The sequence below is a fragment of the Python bivittatus genome, unplaced genomic scaffold (assembly GCF_059951505.1).
Source record: "Python bivittatus isolate LINGU-HERP-01145 unplaced genomic scaffold, Pbiv_v1 ctg000210_np1212, whole genome shotgun sequence".
In the NCBI taxonomy this organism is placed as follows: domain Eukaryota; kingdom Metazoa; phylum Chordata; class Lepidosauria; order Squamata; family Pythonidae; genus Python; species Python bivittatus.
The window spans coordinates 556,072-574,712 of NW_028277053.1; the positions used below are offsets into that span (position 1 = coordinate 556,072).

General features: G+C 42.8%; 1 protein-coding gene across 1 annotated transcript in view; it reads right to left on the reverse strand.

The window, feature by feature from the left end:
- The window catches only part of IGDCC4 (immunoglobulin superfamily DCC subclass member 4), an 81,740-nt gene that overhangs the window by 24,886 nt on the left and 38,213 nt on the right, over nt 1–18,641 (reverse strand). The window contains exons 6-9 of the mRNA XM_088139446.1: nt 6,686–6,823; nt 5,186–5,341; nt 3,263–3,673; nt 1,278–1,442 (exon numbers count right to left, since the gene is read on the reverse strand). Of these exons, the coding sequence (XP_087995572.1) occupies nt 1,278–1,442; nt 3,263–3,673; nt 5,186–5,341; nt 6,686–6,823 (870 nt within the window). The remainder of the gene's footprint in view (nt 1–1,277; nt 1,443–3,262; nt 3,674–5,185; nt 5,342–6,685; nt 6,824–18,641) is intronic.

Here is an 18,641-nt window from a genome sequence, read left to right on the forward strand (position 1 = left end):
GAATTTTTGGACAATCTCTGAGGGCTGTATTTAATACCTTGGAAAATCCCACGTGGACCTGGGACTACAGGTAGTCCACTAGAAGTGACTGGAAAAACTATTTCTCAGGCACTCTCATTTCCACACATAAGCACACACACACACATACACTTTTTGTGGCCCCCAGACAAGTAGGCAATAAAAACACAAGGCTTATGGGTATTGGCATGCAAAAAAGCCCCACATTCAACCCCTAAAATGTCCAGGGATGGCTGGACAACCCAATGCCTCCAATACCAGAGAATTGCTAGTTGGTTCTTAAGTCATTTCCCCACTAGCACTAGAGTTAACCAACTGTCGTTACTCCAAAATAACAGTAATGAGGACAGGCTATCCATCATTTCAGTGTTGTGTAAATAGTGCCATGAAGATGCCATAAGTGGGGAAACAGCCTTAGTTGCACACAAAGCAAGCTGGATCGATGGAATGGAAGATTCCCACACCACTTTCCATATTCCTAACTCCTAACCAATATAACATATTGGGTCTACACTGGCTACCTGCATACCTACAATGCCCACTCCCCACATTTACTTCACTTCTGGAGAGGCCAAAACACCTTGCATTTTCTTTTCAGAATCAAGTTCAAAAGATGAAATGGTCCTTCAAAAGAACAAGGAGCTGAGTTCTAGAATTCTAACCAATTGGTACTATTTTCCTGATTTCTGATTATCTACATGTAAAGATAGGTAATAATTATAGGAATTATATATCCCACATATGTACTCACACACACATGCATGCATGCACAGGCAACTGACCAACACATCTCCTATCAAGGAGTTCCAGGGGTTAATTATGAACTGTACTATGAATTGTCCCTTTGTTTCGGTTTTCCTTTTAACTTGGGGAGCCTCCATCCATCCGCTCTTAGACATTTCTCTGGTTCACAAAAATGATCTGCAAATTATGTTCATCTCATTTAGTTAGAAACCCAAACTGGGGCTACCCATTCAATTCATAATACGCCTGGATTCACATGACATGTTAAACCCTAAACGCGGTTTAACACAGCCCAACTGCTGTATTCAGAGAACAAGCAATAGCCAAAACAGTAGATCATGTGAACGTAATTGATTCACTCAATATGTTGAACCACAAACCATGCAACCCCATTTCAGCCTAGTTGGGCATCTTGTGCAAACCCGCCACATCATGACCAGGCAAATCCTGGGTTATTTACACCTCCAGTTTCAGGCGGCCCTTGGGCAGATCTTCTCAATTCCTATTCTACGAACCATCCTCCAGGGTCTGAACGTTTATGGATGAGGAGGTCCGGCTAGCTCCAAGCTGGGAGTAGGCCACCACATAGAAGATATAGTTGGTGTTGGGCTCCAAGTCTTTCACCGGAAACTCAGTTGTGTCGTTATTCACCGCAAACTGGTATTCCATGTTGTCAGTGCCTAGAGAAGGTACACAACGCTGTCAGACAGAAAAAAGAAAGAAGAAGAAAGTTTTGTCCTTTCTTCAAACTAGCTGCTTGTGAGATGCTCGCAAAAAGCCCTGAACAACTTTCATCCTAGCTGGGGGGAGGGGAGGGGTCAAAAATGTCAAGATGGTGCCACAATTGTGCAATTGAAGCCCCATCACTTTATGAATGTGCATCACACATGAAAAAAGCAGATGGGTTTTAATCTTGGCTATCTAACACCCTCCCTTGACTTTTTTAATCCCATTCCCTTTGCAAAGGTCTCTATTAATGTGTTGATGAAACCTTTTAAAGCTCTCCTGGTTAGAGATGTCCCCATGCAAAGAATGGGACAGATTTCAACCCACAATTCTGATGAAGAGGGGAGAGCCAAGAGCAAAGAAATATTGTAGCACTAATTAATCTCCACAGCTGAAGATATTAAAAGGGCAGGGTGTTAATTGAAGATTAAGGTAACACTTTCATTTCTGCCCTTTCTGATGACTCAAATTGTGATAGAACATGTTCAGTTATCCAGAAGATGGAAAATCATTCCCTATTCACACAAGGAAATAGATTTGGCAGGACAAGGAGGACCATCTTTCTGTAGCTTAACTCTACTGCCAACTTCCAATGGAATTTTAATAAAGGCTAATATATCCCACTGTTTTCACTGAGAGCTTAATTCAACTAATTCAGTCTGGATCCAACCCTCATTTGACTGTGCTTTAATAATCAACCAATGCATGAATTACAAGACTGATTAAAAGGTGCTCAGAGTCAAGTAATCTGCATCAATATTGTCAGAAACCTTCAACAAGACTGTCACTGAACAATTAATTAATACATGCGGGATTTGTGTGTGTGTGTGTATATGTGTGTGTTGTAAATTAATTATGCCTTCCAAGCCATTAATCAATCGATCAATCAATAGTGTTTCTCTATACATCTATATATGGATATAACTATTATGTCTAAATAAAAGGCATCATTTGCATCTTAGCAGGACATTATGAATGATGTAGAAAAGTCCAGGCATTGCTACTGTCCACTTGCTCCCTTGATCCTCCAAAACACCAAAATCATGTCACCAAGATGCTGGCATCATTGGCTACTCTTCCCCACTGCCCCCCCCAGATGAAAATGAGTACAAGGGGCCTCTGCAAAGCAAACTATTTCCTTCCCACCTTTAATCACACTCCCACATATCCCTCAAACAGTCTGAAACTTGTCAGCTCTTTCCCTTACAAGCTTCTTCTTCTTGGTTTAAAGTCATCCTGTAATTTTGTAAATAAGTGTATGAAAAGCTATTCATGTCTACACCCATCTACACACACTAACAAGGGTCACCTTTTCATTCAATCAATTCAATTAACCAATCAACTAAATGTTTGAAATCCTGATCTTCTGTGTTTAAAAATTTATGTTTTTCAACCCGCATGAATGACTTGAAGGCTGCTAGTGAGGATGACTTTAGCATCCTCACTAGCAAAGACACTTAGCTAAATACTGTGGAACTCATAAATATGCATAAAACTTCACCATTCAGGACAGAGAAGATGATTGAAACTTAAGAATAACCCTGAAGGTGGATCAGCCTAAACTAAAATGTAGTCCAACATTCTGTTTCCCCAGTTGTCGATCCAATATGGGAAGTCCCCAAAGAGGTCAACTGGTTAGAGAAGCTCACTCTGATCCTGGACATAATATTTCTTCACCATGTTCTATAAGGTTATTATGCAAATTTCATGCTCCCCCACTTTCTTGCATTAGGATTAGCCTGAAGAGCACACCTTCAGAATACAAGGAACGCACCCATGGCTTTTTGGTAATGAAGAGAGAATCCAATAATCTGCTCACTGTTGAACTCTGGCCGTTCCCAGGACACCAAGACGGTGGTGCTGGAGAGAGAACTAGCTGATACCCTCTTTGGAGCGCTGGGCAGTCCTTCCCGCACAATCACCTCTAGCCTGGCTGTAGCACAGGCCATGCCAAGGTGGTTTTCAGCCACGCATTGGTAATAGCCCGCATCATCCAGGCCAATCTGGTTGATCACTAGGGTACCAGTGCCCTGGATCTTCACTCGTCCTTTAGGCAGAAGTGGCTTCCCGTTCCTCGTCCAGTGAATGATGGGCAGTGGCTCTCCTTCCGCTTTGCAGACAAATCGGGCGGTACTGGCCCGGGTGCGAGAAATGATTTCAGGTGCCTGGGAGATTGTAGGGGGAGCTAAGAGATTGAAGAAGACCTGAATGAGCACAGCGGTTGATTGCAAAGTCTTCTCTTTTTCAGAGCAGAGGGACTGTCAGCCCGACAAGGGACACCAGACTCAAACACCAAAGTCATGAATACTGACCCGATAACCCTTTTATTATAGGGTTACAGTAACAGAATCTTGCAACTCTGAATGCGCCTCCCGCTCCTTGCCTTTATCCTCAAGAGAACTAGGGAGGGTCAAGTCTGAGAGACTTTCTGAAATTCCATTCCTGCTTTGGACTTAGATTTCTTTTATCTGACCTGTGGCTCTTCCTCTTCTTCCTCAAGGTTATCTCACAGCCTATTACAGAGACAGAAGGGTTTTTCTTTTCTTCTTCTCTCTCTTTCTCTAATGTATATGAACACATGTCTTATTTTTCCTTCTAAAGCAGGGTTCCTCAACCTTGGCAACCTGAAGGTGTGTGGACTTCAATTCCCAGAATTCAGTTATGCTGGCTGGGGAATTCTGGGTGGTGTAGTCCACACATCTTCAAATTGCCACGGTTGAGGAACCCTGTTCTAAAGCACTCTTTTGTTTGACATTCTTTATCACTACAATGTCAATATAATTGACACTAGATATCACTTAACTGATCTAAGGGGCTGTCTTACCCTTAAATATTGATATATTTTAAATGAGCTACGCTTGGCTTAATGTAAGTTGATATATTTATGGCTATTCTATTTATAGAGGCAGACTATTTGGGGAAGATAAAGTGCATAAAGAAGTTGGCACTAAGTTATAATCTGGTTTGTTTGGTTTATGCATAGCACAAAGATTAGCACTGGGGGGATCCTGCATGATGGGTCAGGCACCACAAAAATATATATATATATATATATATATAAATGAAAAGGGGTGGAAGTGCCAGAAGACTTCGAAATTTCACATGATTTTCAGTGTTCTTTTGCCCTAAATCCCACGTATGAATGTTGAACTTTGCAGAATTTAGTAAGGTTCCATGAAATCTCCTACAATAATTTATTTAAAAAAAACTCATTCCAAATCCTGCAAAATTATTTGGGAAATTCCCTGAACACAATCTGGGGGGTATCAAAAGCGCCTTGGCACCCCAAAGGACCACTTGCTAATTCCTAGTTGAGCATGAGGACTGAAACCAGCTATTGTACATTAAACCATGGCTTATGATTTAAAACCTACATGAACCAAGTACGCTTCAGCAAATCCCAGTTAAAATTAGGGCTTAACAGAAATGCATAAAGCCAAGTTCTTGACTGCCATTCCCCAGCCCAGTGCTGATAAGACAGCAGGGTCTTTCCTCTGGCCCCAGAAGGAAGAGACAATCTAAAGCCACTTCTCTTCACTCCTTCCTCAAAGGTCTAGCAACTGGGAACTGAAGTCAGCAGAAGAACAACCTACTCTGCAAGACTGTTTGCAACCATCCTGTCATCTTTCTGAAGACATACAAAAATAACATGGGCAACTTTGTGGCTGCCCAGAAATGTTATATTCGGTGTTCTCACCAAGGACTCGGAGCTCAGCTGCAGCTGTTACAAATTCTCTGGTTTGAGGTTTGTTGGCGCGGCACACGTAAACTCCTATGTGATGAAGCTGAACAGAAAGGATCACAAGATTGGTCCGTCCTAACACAATCACATCCGTAGAAATCGGATTCCCATCTTTAAAGGAAAAGCAAAGCATCAGAATCTCATGTGGGGTAGCAACGCCCCCAAAACTTGAATGTACTCAGCTTTAGCATGGATCTCCCTGTCTGGATTATGTCCGTGTTTCAACTATTTCAGCATTACGTAAACCTTCTCCACCTATTTTAGTTTCTGTAAAGGTGGCTTGCCAACTTTGCACAGACACGTGTTACTATCTTCTACTGGTGAGTAGGAGACCCAGTGTAAGACTCTGCAAATATCTCCCCTAATTTGTTAGGGTACATGTTAACATGGCTGGATCTAGCAGAGATCAGTGCAGTGTTCCTCAACCTTGGGAACTTTCAGGTGTGAGGACTTCAACTCCCAGAATTCCCCAGCCAGCCATGCTGGCTGGGGAATTCTGGGAGTTGAAGTCCACACAGCTGAAAGTTCCCAAGGTTGAGAAACACTGGCTCAGGTGGAAGTAGCTACTCAAAGTAGCATATTAAAAGAGAGAGCTTTAAAATCAGCATTGCCCTTTCTATAGCAATGGGTGGCAAACCACGATTCATGTCTACGACTTACCAACCTACCCACCCACCTATCTAAACATTGCTGTATTTCAAGCATTAATGTCAAAATCCCTCAAGATTTCAGATCAGGGTGCCAAATCTTGTAAAATGTCAACCAATTAAAACACGATGGTTGCTGCTATTATTATGGTCATCCATGCCATGCTGGTTTGGCACCTATTCACTGCCTACCCCCTGTTCTATCCCACAGAATGTGCGGTTTCATTGTTGGCATTCTCCAACCTGAAACTTTTGGATTGGTGTCCTGTGTGTGATTTGATCTGGGCCATAGGCCGCTTTAACAGAGAAATGGCTAATTTCTACAAAACAGAGATGTGTTTTGCCTCTTCTTCCATGCTCAAACCCTGAAAGTGGCTTTGGTGATCTCAATCACAGCTCTGAATCCTAAAGATCACCAAGAAGTTATTTCTGCAGAGCACTAACACGTGCGTCAGATTTCCCACCAGACCCATACAAAAGATCCAGCCTTCGCACCCTGATCTTTCAAAATGGAGAATCATTCAAGATCAGCCCTGACCAATTTAGATCAAAAAGCATACAGAAATTAGAATTCCGTATCTTTTACAGATCACATGGGATAAACCAATCACGTGCTTTGTCTTGTTTTAAGTTTAATTGGCAAACTGAACTTAGTAGCCACACTCCAATGACTACAAACTTAGTCTCTCTATGTTCAATTGCAGATTACAAAGTTTCTTAGAATGCAGTTTCTTTTTTAACCAGATTTTAAGACTAAAAGGTCTTGGAATGGCCTCTTGGCATCAGAAGAGGAATTAACTTCATTTACCCTCCCGTATCCAAGAGACGAATGGCGTGGGATTAGCCGATGCTACACACTCCATTACAACAGTCTCTCCAACCACCACTGTGGCATTCTCCGGTGCAGTGACAATGACCACATCCCCCATCGTTGGTTGTTGGTGACCTAAGGCAACAAAATTCAGATTTACTTTTTTTCTTCCATCCCCCAAACAAGTATTTCAGTCAGAACAATTTCACCAAAACATCATAGAAAAAAAAAGTTTTCCAAGTCCAATGTTCAAGGTGTGCATGAGAATGAAGGTCTTAGATATTGACTAACACTCCTACAAAATCTGTGCCATGTAGCTCAAGAGCTTCCTTCCACTGTGAAAGAGTCTTCTCATTTTCAACTTTCGTTCCAGCATGCTTGAGAAGTTCTCCAGGTGGTGTTTTTAAACTGACTTTATTGTTGGGGGATCTACTATAGGAAGATGACCTTGAGCAGATCATAGCTGTAAAGGACCATCTATATATTACTAAAACTCTTGTGTCTGTAACTTTCAACTGGGTGAAACTGTGCATCATAGGGCAACGATTTTGGCCCCAAGGTACCTCATATGGGCTAACTTACATAATGCATCCAAAATCCAGGACCCATTATTCCCATGGGATCAAAATTTGGGAAATTTGTGGCTGCTTCAGCACTGCTGTGCTGCTGCATCACCGTGGTCAGCCCAAGTCAGCTTTTTTGCCCTTGGTCAGCCTTTTTAAAATCAGCTGCAGTCAGCAAGATGCTGCAACTCAGCCAAGGAGGTCCTGCTGAATGTGTCAGGAAAAGAAGGGTGCAACTCATTGTCATTGTGTCCTCATATCACCTATGGCAAGGAACTGGAATCTTTTTTAGGCCCCATTCCATTATTTTGCCCAGTGGCTCAGGCATTCCCTGGGAAGGAAGGAAATTGAGAGATGGTGTAAAAGAGAGGGAGAGAGAAAGAGAAAGAGAGAGGGGAAGGAAGGAAGGAAGGAAGGAAGGAAGGAAGGAAGGAAGGAAGGAAGGAAGGAAGGAAGGAAGGAAGGAGATGGTTTAAAAGAGAGGGAGGAAGGGAGGGAGTAAATTGAGCGATGGTGTAAAAGGGAGGGAGAAAGAAAGAAAGAGAGAGGGAGGGAGAAAAGAAGGAAGGAAGGAAGGAAAGAGATGGTGTAAAAGAGAGGGAGAGAAAAAATAAGAGAGAGGGAGGGAGGACCTCAAAACTTGTGAAATCACTACATCTCCCAAAATTTTCATACACCTGAAATTTTATAGAATTGGCTGTGCTTGTGGGATTTCAGCCATGATGAACTTTTAAATTCAATTTGGCCCCTGTTTGGGGTTGCTACGAATACCCTTGTCCCCAGAAGCTGTGTTCCTATCCTTGGTCTTCTCTACCCAGCAGCTTTTCTCCAATCTTTGCACCTGAAAAGAACTCTGACTACTCTAAGCAGACACTCTTAACACTGACCTACAATTTCTTTCTTTTCCTGCTCTCTCCTGTCCTTAATGCTCAATATTCACCTTTTGGGTCTTTAGCCTCAACCTTACAGGGTCGGGACAATCTATTAAAGTCACAAAGACTTGGTGTCTATGAAGTTTTGTGACTCCCTGTTTAAAAAAACCCCCACAGGATTCATTTCTCTACCTTCTGGCCAACCAAGCCATTTTTTTACCCAAATGAGTTGAATTAAACCTGCATTCCCAACCTTAATGCTGGCATCTTTTTTGAGTCAAAGAAAGTGCCAGGCTCCTCACCAGGCTGACAAAAAACAGCCACTTGCTCTTAAAAGAGGAGCAATTCTAAACAATTTCTTGACTGGATTCTTTACTGCACTAACACTCCAAATCCACAATTGTTTGGGGAGTAAACAAATGCACATTTAATTCTCAGTCCCTCACCGATTAAATTTGCTCCCCACCAACCAATTTTCCACTGCTTAAGTTCCTAATTAAATAGATTCACGCTTACAAAACCCTTTTGAGATAAAGGAGAATGGTTCATAACACAAATCTATGCTTAATTTCTCTCACCTTAGCAGGCTGTCCTCTGGTCTGTTGTCCTTTCAGGGGTGTCTACAGGTGGTCAAAAAAGTCAAAATGGCCCCTACAGCCATGCAATCGAAGCCCTGCCCATATTGCCTTTCTTGAAAGATTGTCAAGACCAGCAACATTTGCAAAACATTTGCATATCACATCAACTGTGAACTGCCTTCTTGCTCTCTGCACAACCAGGAAGAAAAATCACAGATGGATCTTTTTGCTCTCCTCTCCTGAACAGCTGCTCAAAGCCTGAATCTATCCCCAGGGGAGGTGGTGGGCTGGTGGGGGGATCTCAACACAATTTCAAGCTCCTGCTCAGGAAAAGGGTGAGAAAGTTCACAGCCAAGCTCCAAGCTTAGTTTGTTTCGTGCCTTTGTCTCCTGAGCTGCTAAAAGCAGGAACCCAAGGGTGATCCATCTCTTTTTTCAGCATCCTTGACCTCACTGGGATTGCTGGGAACCATCTTGAACACCGTGTGCCACACACAGGGGTGTGATGCACTGCAGGGCATGGAATCTCAAACTAGGACTGAGGAACTGGAAGTGGTCCTTCCATGTAGAGCTGGGTTAAAGAGAAAATACCTTCTTCTGTATCAGAAGGAGTCTGGAAGCACCTTTTCTGACTCACAATTTTTATTTTTGAATAACATTTTTGAGTCCTTGGGCTCAATCTCCCCAGGGTCCCCATCAACACCAACTGGAACTGATCATGGAGAAAGGCAAGCTGCCATAATACTGTGACCACTGATCCTAGTCTCTAGTTGTTCCAGAAGGATACCATAATCGATTGCATTGGAAGCCACCAAGAGATCAAGTACAGCTATGCAGTAGCACCACCCCAGTCTTCTGCCTCCACAAGAAGTCATCAACAGGTGTAATCAATGTTGTCTCATACTATGCCCCAGACTGAAAAGGGTCTAGATGATTTATTTCCTCCAAGACCCTCTGAAGCTGCAGCCCAGCCACCATCCCAACATCAACCATCTCCAGAAACAGAAGGTTTGAGATTGGATGTAAACTCTCCAGGACTGTTGTCCAGCAATGTTCTCTTGAGGGAGAGGTGTACCACTACCTCCATCAGAGATGTTGGTAGTACTGCACGGACCCAACCTCATGTTATTTCCCAGATGGCCTTCACAAGCCAGAAGGGGCATAGACCTAATAAACAGGTGACCTGTTAAGAGTCCTGAGGACCCTGTCCACCTTCTCAGGCATTACAGATTCAAACTCATCCCAGCTAACCACATAAAACTATGCTTCTGTTGCCTTGATGGGACCTGCCCAAAGTGCAACTTTGAAGTCCAACTCCAAGTGACTTTATCAGTAAGATACCTAAAACATTCTTCACAGTGGTCCTGCAGGTGGTCTTGTAACCCTTCCCTCTTCCCCAGCAAGGAACCAAGTCACCTTAAAAGGCACTGCTGGATGGCCAACTATGAATGCAATAAGACCAGAAAAATAACTATGTTTTGCTGCTTTTAGTGCCAGAAAGCAATCCTTAATATGGGTTCTTACTTGTGCTCAGTTTGATTCATTATCTTTCTCCAATGGTACTCCATTAGGGTCCCTTAATTACCTGGAGTGGACCACTATAACAGGTTTGCTTCAGATTCATCCCATCACGATGGAGACTTTTTAGTTTTCTTTCTAACTGCCTTCTTCCTATGATCCAGCAAGGAAGCAGTGATAATGGAGAAGTCTGCAGCTGCCTGTTTACAGAAAGGTTTCCTAAATCTATCAGCCTGGGTATCCATTCTTCCAGGCTGTTGGGCCACATGTCCTTTGGCATCCCATGTAACTGAAACTTTGCAACCAAATGGCAAGATTTTGATGATGTGATTGCGTCTCCTCTTCTGAATTTTGGGGTGGTTTTAGGGGTGGAAGTAGGACCGCTTTACTCATGAGAGATCTCCTACTCTCATCCCTATTCTTCACCTCCCCTTCCCCAGGCAAGCTGTAAAACAGGCCAAAAACGTTCAGTCCCATCTTCTCAAACATCTCAGCATCCCCAAATAGCCTTCTGCCGTTTTTCCCAAAGTTGGGAAGACGAGTTGTGGTCCCCCATTCCCCCACACTGTCCACTCCTAAGTGGACTCTGCTGCAACATGGACACCAAAGAGAGTCTCCAGGCATCCATCATCCTTTGCTGAAGAAGTTTGTAAAAAACAACACACACACACACAAAACCCAAGCAGTTATTTGGGCAAGTTAATGCAGAATCCATGTCCATCTGGGAAAGCTGGGCTGCATGAAAGGGTAGAGAGTGGGGAAGATGACCTTGATGGAGATATGCAGGAACCATTACTTAGGCAAGAAAGGCCAAAGCATTTTCCAAGTCCAGAAAAATGGAATAACATTTGGAAGTGGCAAAGGTTGATGCCTCCCTCATTCCCTGGAGCAGGATTTCTCAACCTGATCAACTTTAAGACGTGTGGACTTCAACTCCCAGTTGGCTGGGGAATTCTGGAAGTTGAAGCCCACCCATCTTAAAGTTGATCAGGTTGAGAAACCCTGCCCTGGAGTATAAGAAGGAGGAGGAAGTCCAGCACCATCAGACTTGCAAGATTCTGTTATTAGAGCCAACCTCAATAAAGTAGTCTTAGTCTTCCTGGGGCATCTACCGAGTGGGGCAGACAGAAAGCATGCCTTATACAAAGCAGCCATTGGGCAATGTTGAAGCAAATGCATGCTTTTAACAAACAAAGAGGCATTTTTCCTAGTGCAATAGTTTTGATATTTTAGTAGCCAAAGGTATTCTAAGGCAATCTGTGGATATGCCTAGAGTGAAACTCCTAGACATCAGTGTCTGGGAGACCTCAACGTTTTTGTCAGAGAGACAGAAGCAGCACGGTAGCATGTCCTGCCTGTGAGACATCGTGGCACATGTGGAAAGGACTTGTGCCACAAAGCTACTTTTGTCAGCCTGACATCCTTTCCCCCCTCTGTGGAGAAACTGGTGCTCCTGGACCTCCAACTCAGGGCAGTTGCTAGAGCTGTTCTCCACTCTCATCCTGACAGACCAGTGCTACACTGGTTTCCCCCCTGCAGGTTCCTACTCCAATTAAAACTTTGCCACCACCTTTGAAAAAAGGGGGAGTGGGGAGAAAGCCCTAAAGATGTAGGAGGGAGACTCAAGTGAAGATTGTTCCCTGAGCTGTTGATCCTGCATTGGAGAGAAGATTTGCTTGCACTGGCTGCTGATCCCACAATCTATTTGCTTTTTTGTACCAGGAGAGATTTACATTCTTTCCCTCCTCCGGGAGCTCAAGGCAGTGTACAGCAACTGTTGTATCTTCGAAAACCCCCTATTTAATAGGGGTCTTGATGCTAGGAACCCACAAGGGTTTTGCACAGGGCTGAGTCTCGCTCTTAGAATCAGCAGTTCAAGCTTTGAGCTCTTCTTGAAAAAAAATCCTTCACGCTGTTCCTTCCCCTTCTTTCCCCATCCCCTTGTCTAACATCCTCTTATCCTCTTCCTCCAGTTCTCCCCAAAATTCCCTTTTTTGCCCTCACAGAGCTTAAAGAATGGCTTTATAAAGGAGAGAAGGAAGTTTAGATTTGGGAATTGCTGCTAGAGTCTGTAGTCTCTGATTTTTGACTCTGTTCTGTGAGGTCCTGGTAAAAAACCTCTGAAAGGCCCTGAAAGCAACAGACCAGCCTCTAACGGGGTGCCAGGATGCCAGCCTCTAAACAACAACCTCAGATGCGCTAGGAAATTGGCGGAGACAATATCATAGACGTGGAGCTTCTTCTCAGCAGGGACATTGCGTTCCTTGAGAATTCGGGAGTTAATATGGGGCCACTGGAGATGACGCTCAGAGACTGCTGTTGGCAGAATTTCATTTAAACTGACAGATCTAATTGCTTGCTGTGGTTATGCCCCACAGAAACATGTTTTCTGTGTCAAATATTTGTACAAGATCAGGATGTCAGAATACAGCCAGCAGCATAGCAAAAGTGCCTTCTTTTTTCTCCAGGAGAAAGCACAGGGGGCAGGATGAAAGCAGAGCTAGGCATATTTTGATGGCATGTTATGGGCACTCTGACAAAATGACCACCATGGGGATGTCTCAACAGTGGGCAACCATTTGCCAGGAGGCCAACTGGTGAAGCTCTTCCTTGTTCCTTCCTTTAAGCAATTGAGGCAGATGGGCACACAGCCCTGGCACGCAGGCTCTCACCCTTTCTATTTCCTGGGGATACTTCTGGAGCTTCTGGAGGGGCAAAATCCTTCCAGAAATAGTCAGTGTGGGTTGTGACTTTCTTGTTTAACATTTCTCTAAAAAAAGTTAGAAATGAAATTCATACTGGACAGGGTCCCTGAGGGCAGCAAGAAAGATGTCCACAAGCCACATGGGTGCCTGTGGGAACTGGGTTGCCTATCCATGGACTAAAGGGAATACAAGCTAAAAGGGGTGAGATGATCCACGGCAGGAAGAATCCTGACCCAGTGGATGTCAATGCTTGGCTTCTTTTGGGGCAGGGGGAACAAAGAAGCCAGCCCCATGGTCTTTTTTTGCATTGTCCTGGCATTTGGAGAGTGGGTCTGTTTGGACAGGAGAGCAACCAAGCTGCAGTGTGAAGGAAGCCAAGGCGAGTGAGCTGCACCTTCACTTGCTCGCCTTGCATTTTATTTACAGACACCAACTTGCCATAGTGTCAAGACAGTTAGAAATATTCTCCCTATATTAGAATATTTGGGAGGACATAATGAAAAACAAGCCACATTGAACTTTCTTGATGCGGAGAAAGCATTTGATAATTTGAACTGGACTTTTCTGGTTAAAATTTTGGAAAATATGGAATTTGGAGAACATTTTATTAAATGGGTAGAATCAATATATACCTCACAAATGGCACAAATTATAGTTAATGGCGAACTGACTAAACCCTGTGAAATACAAAAAGGGACAAGGCAAGGGTGTCCGCTTTCGCCACTGCTATTTATTTTGGCTCTTGAAATTCTTAATAGAGATGTAAGGCAAGATGAGAGAATAGCTGGGGTGAAGATGAAAACAGAAGTACCGTACAGGTAGTCCTCGAGTTACAATGGCAATTGGGACCGGAATTGCCATCACTAAGCGATGCAGACGTAAAGTGGGACATCACGTGACCACATTACTTAGTGACGGCAATCCTGGCACTCCCAGTTGCTGTCGTTAAGTGAGGATAGTGGGTTAATTAAGTACCTGGAGAGTGACCATCTTAATTAATTGAATTAATTAAATATAAATTAATTAAATCAAGCCAAATTTAGTTTCTTGTGCTGGCTCCACCCACTGCTTAGCTGGCCCTGCCTGCTCTTTGGCACTGTGGTCCCCAGCATGCCTTCTAAGAACCAAGGGCAGCCCGTTGACTTTGCTCCCAAATTTGCATTTTTCTGCACTGAAGAATCACAGCATGAAATGTGCTATGGCTCTCCCTTAAAACACAGTCAACACACATTCAACCATGAGTATCTGTAGGGATGGGGTCATAAAAGTCAAGATGGCAGCCATGACCACATGACTGAAGCCCTGCCCTTTCTTTACCCATGGTCATGGCCAACATCTTGACATTTATAACCATCCCCAGGATATCCTGTGTTCAGCCCATACATGTGTACTTGATACGTGTAGACAAGAGCATGCAGTAACATTTTTTCAGCCAAATTAAAGTGACCTTTCTCCTTGAAATGAAACGATTGTGCATTATAAATTATGTGTATACTCACTGGATTAAACAAAAAGGTCCTTTAAAAGAATCTGTAACAAAATAGTGCATCCTTTATTCTACTTAAAATATTTGCATACCACATTTCCATCAAAGTTTCATGCAGCCCTTGAAAAATGGAATTCTGGGACCTGAATGGATTTTGCAAATTAAATACCTCTGGGTAATTTCTCTTGCCTTAATTCATTCCATAATATTGATCTTTAGTAAATGGCTCCTCTTCCACTAATGGAAGGGGGTTTAGTGGGGTGTGCTAATGCCTTCAGCTGAAACCCATCAAACTCACCCAAAACTAAAGGTCTGAAAATATTGACCTCAATTTATCCAGAGGGCAGAAATAAGAGGATGAGCTGACTTGCAAATTGAAGACGCCTTTTCTGGTCACCATGTTGGCTTCTGGAATGTCTATAGGCATGGCTGACGTATTTCCAAGCGTATCTTCAATGACACAAAGACTCTAAACTTGAGGACAAAAGTCAAAGAACGTGACCAGAGGTTTCATGGGTCATCTCTACCTTGAAGTCCTGTACCTTGTGGTTCAAGGATCATGGGTTAATTAAGTACCTGGAGAGCAACCACCTTAATTACATTTAATTAATTAAATATGCATTAATTCAATCAAGCCAAACTTAGTTTCTTGTGCTGGCTCCACCCCCCTCTTATCTGGTCAGGGTTGTTCTACCCCCAACCCCTTTCTTTAACTTGACCACAATGTCTCCATTTCTTCCCAGGTTGGAGAAAAGATCTCTTTGCAAACACCCCACCCAGCCTCGTTCCCATTTGGAATGCAGCTCCCTGAAGAACATCTGGAAAGTTATACAGAAAAGTCTGCCCAGCTGTTATACATCTGCATAACAACTGCCCGAATCCTCACTACCAGAAAGGAAGAAAACACCACGCTGTGACCTTTTCAACCTGTGGCTTTAAAATAGCATTGAATCTAAGAGGAAAATGCATCAGCACTGCCCATCCATGGAAGCAAAACAAAGATTTTTTGGCAGCAGCCATTGCCCTCCACCCACCAAATCAGAACCCAGATACCCTAGGCAAGCTTGCTTGGTCTGAGGGCAGACATGCAATTCTCAAAATTAACCAGATGTGGATCGTTTCCAAGCTGTTTCTAGCACAGATGCACAACCACGAGACCCCACCATTCCCTAAAAGCTTCAAAGCGCCATGAGATCCCTCCCCAAGGTTGCCCCCAAATTATAATTTTTAGTGTACCATTAAAGATAAATCTTCCTTCAAGTTGTGTCCAAATCCTTGAAACTTCATGGACCTGTTCATATAATTCTTGGTAACTATATGCAAGTTTTTCCCCAACTTCTTGGCCTAACCACTGGCTCTCTCATCCAAGGACTAACAAACCTTGCTGATTTTTTTCCCCAAGTTCAGTTGGAGGAAGTCCCTATCTTTTCAGTAAATCAGATATCATTTTGAGCAATCACAGGAGCTTAGTTAACTAATGAATGAAATATATTAATCCAATGGAGTTTTCATTCTTACCCAACGTACTCCCTTGCCCTAGCCTCATTTATTTTTGGAAGAACACCCCACGGCTCGAAGGAATTATTGCCTACCGTCTAGGAAAATGTGTAGTGGTCTGGAAATCCTGCCCTACAGCATCAAGCAGCAGGAGAAACTTCCCTAATTGGATGTCAGGACTCCTAACCCAGCTCAAATGCCTTCAACCCAAATTTAGACTGAAATCTTCAGCAGCTACTTCAACTTTTCCTCCGGTGGCTGTCCCATTTGGAATGGCCATATTTTGCTTGTATAACACTTGCAGAATTAACTCATTTTGTTAGAGACCCACAGAACTCAGAGCATGATCAGTTTATAGAGAAATTGTCATTATTTATACATTTTTGGAACAACACAGGCAGGATTTCCAGACGACTACACATTTTCCTAGACGGTAGGGTAGAGTCCAACATTCATCCTTGTTTCCATCTATCTGTTATCCTTTTTCTACCTTTTCTTTCTGTAGATAATTTTTGTACTTCAAAAAAACCCCCATAAAAATGAAGTGAAATAGGACCTCTCCTAATTCATTCATTCTCACCATGTTACCGTATCTCAAGGGATGGCCAAAAGAGAATTGTGGCAAAATCCAATTAAAATCTCTTCCAGTCAAGCTTTCTGGGCATTCTCTTAGTTCCATGGAGGCTGCTCAAATCTGGCACTGCCTTTCCTTCTCCCTCTGTGATGCCAGCTCCTGGAGAGAACAGACTAGCAAACACTGGGAGTTGGGGTTTCTGCCATTGTTAGAGTAAGGTGGGAAAAGGTAGGACAGAGGGTCTCTCATTGGCCTGCAAACCATGTTTGAGAAAACTTTGCCAAATCTCTGCAGTTTTGTGTGTGTGTGTGTGTGTGTGTGTGTGTGTTAAACTGTGTTTGTACAGGAAGAGCGCTTTTGTAGAAATGGGCTTCCCTTGGCTGCCCCGATGGCTTTGGAAACAAGGCAGCAAGCAAGAGGCCCAGGCACCTGCTGGAGACGTCAAGATGTCAACAATTTTTGAGGTCCCAAACTTAAAAAAGAGAGACAGACAGTCAAGAAGAGAAGCCAAACCAAGCATTCATCATGCACAGATGTGTCTTTTCATCCATATTCTGTCTGCTTTTGCACGGAGCACCGGGGCTGGGGGAGAAAATGTGAGAAACACATTTTCCTCAACGGGCTCGGTGACAGTTTAAAGCTGTAGTTTTCAGTCAGTGCTTTCGGAAACAAAGAACATGGGTTCTCCATCATTTTCTTGGCACGTACTTATACCAATGGATTAAAAAAACAAAAAAATCTACCAATTTTCAGCCTAAGCATTGTTCCCAGACCTAAGTCTTCCTGCTGGGAAATTTGTTCTTTTCCAGTGTGGATGTCTGTGGGGAGGCAAAAGGAGGCAGATAACATCATGAATGCCACACCATTGTGCAAGTGGTTAAAATGAAATAATCTGCATCATTGGCAAGACGACATCACGATGCACATCTTTCAAGGCAGGTTTCTTGTATGTTATGACCTAATTTGAATGATCTTTGCTGTGGCATCGGGTGAGAATCTTGCTCTTGTGGTTTGTAAATCATGGTTTATGGGTTAGTATGATATGTGAGCCCAATCAACAGTGGTTTATTCCACAAATCATGGTTAAAGAAATCATGGCTTAGTTGAATGTGTGAACACAATTCAGCAAATGACCCTGAAATGCAGCTATGGGAAAACATTAAGTGTGCCTTAGTAAAGGCAGTCTTTTTTTAAAAAAATAGTAACATTTTTATTATATTGTTGTAAAACTTACATAACACATCACATTGTTTCGATACAGTGGTATTTACACAGTGTTGATGAAAGATTCTTAAACTCTAATGTTTGAATAACTTAGACCATTGAGGATACAAAACAAGAAAGAATATGTTATCAATATTAATTATGATTTAAAATGTCAATGTTGATGAGCAAGAGACTATTTGGCTTTTTCATCCAGAATTGAATATAACATTAAATAACTGCTGCAGATTGAGTCAAAATATTTGTTATACAATAAAGGTTTCAGCCTTAAACTGATTAGTTAATACTAAAGTCTCCACTGTATTGTTACTTAATGTTGTTTGTGTATGTTGAAAAAAGGAAAAAAGAAGATAAACAAAGCAAATCTCACAATGATTAAAATACTGGAAAAAGAAGGGAGGGAGGGAGGGAGAGAGGGGGAAGGAAGGAAGGAAGGAAGGAAGGAAGGAAGGAAGGAAGGAAGGAAGGAAGGAAGGAAGGAAGGAAGGAAGGAAGGAAGGAAGGAAGGAAAGGCTATCCAGTTTCTGGCTTTCTTCTTTAGGTGCTTCTGCTAATTTACAATTATATAAAGGCAGTCTTGATTAACATGGTGTAGGGAGACTCCTTCAAGTTGTATAAAATCAGGCATGGCGGAGAAGAACTGGGCAAGGAGAATTTTTTCCCATTTCTAAAAAGCACTAGGACCAGGGCCACACAAGGAAGCTGACTAGAAGATTAAGCAAGGACTTTTTTTGCCTCTTTAGACAAAAGCAAGCATATCTCCACATCCTATATCCTTAACCTGCAGAACTCAGTACCACAAGATTCACTGATAGTCATTAACTTGGATGACTGTAGGAAGACAGGTCAGTCAAGGGTTATTGGTCTTGAATACTCAGTGTTATCCCCAGGTTGGGAGCAGAGGGAAATTGGCTTAAGTCATGGCCTTTTCTCTCCC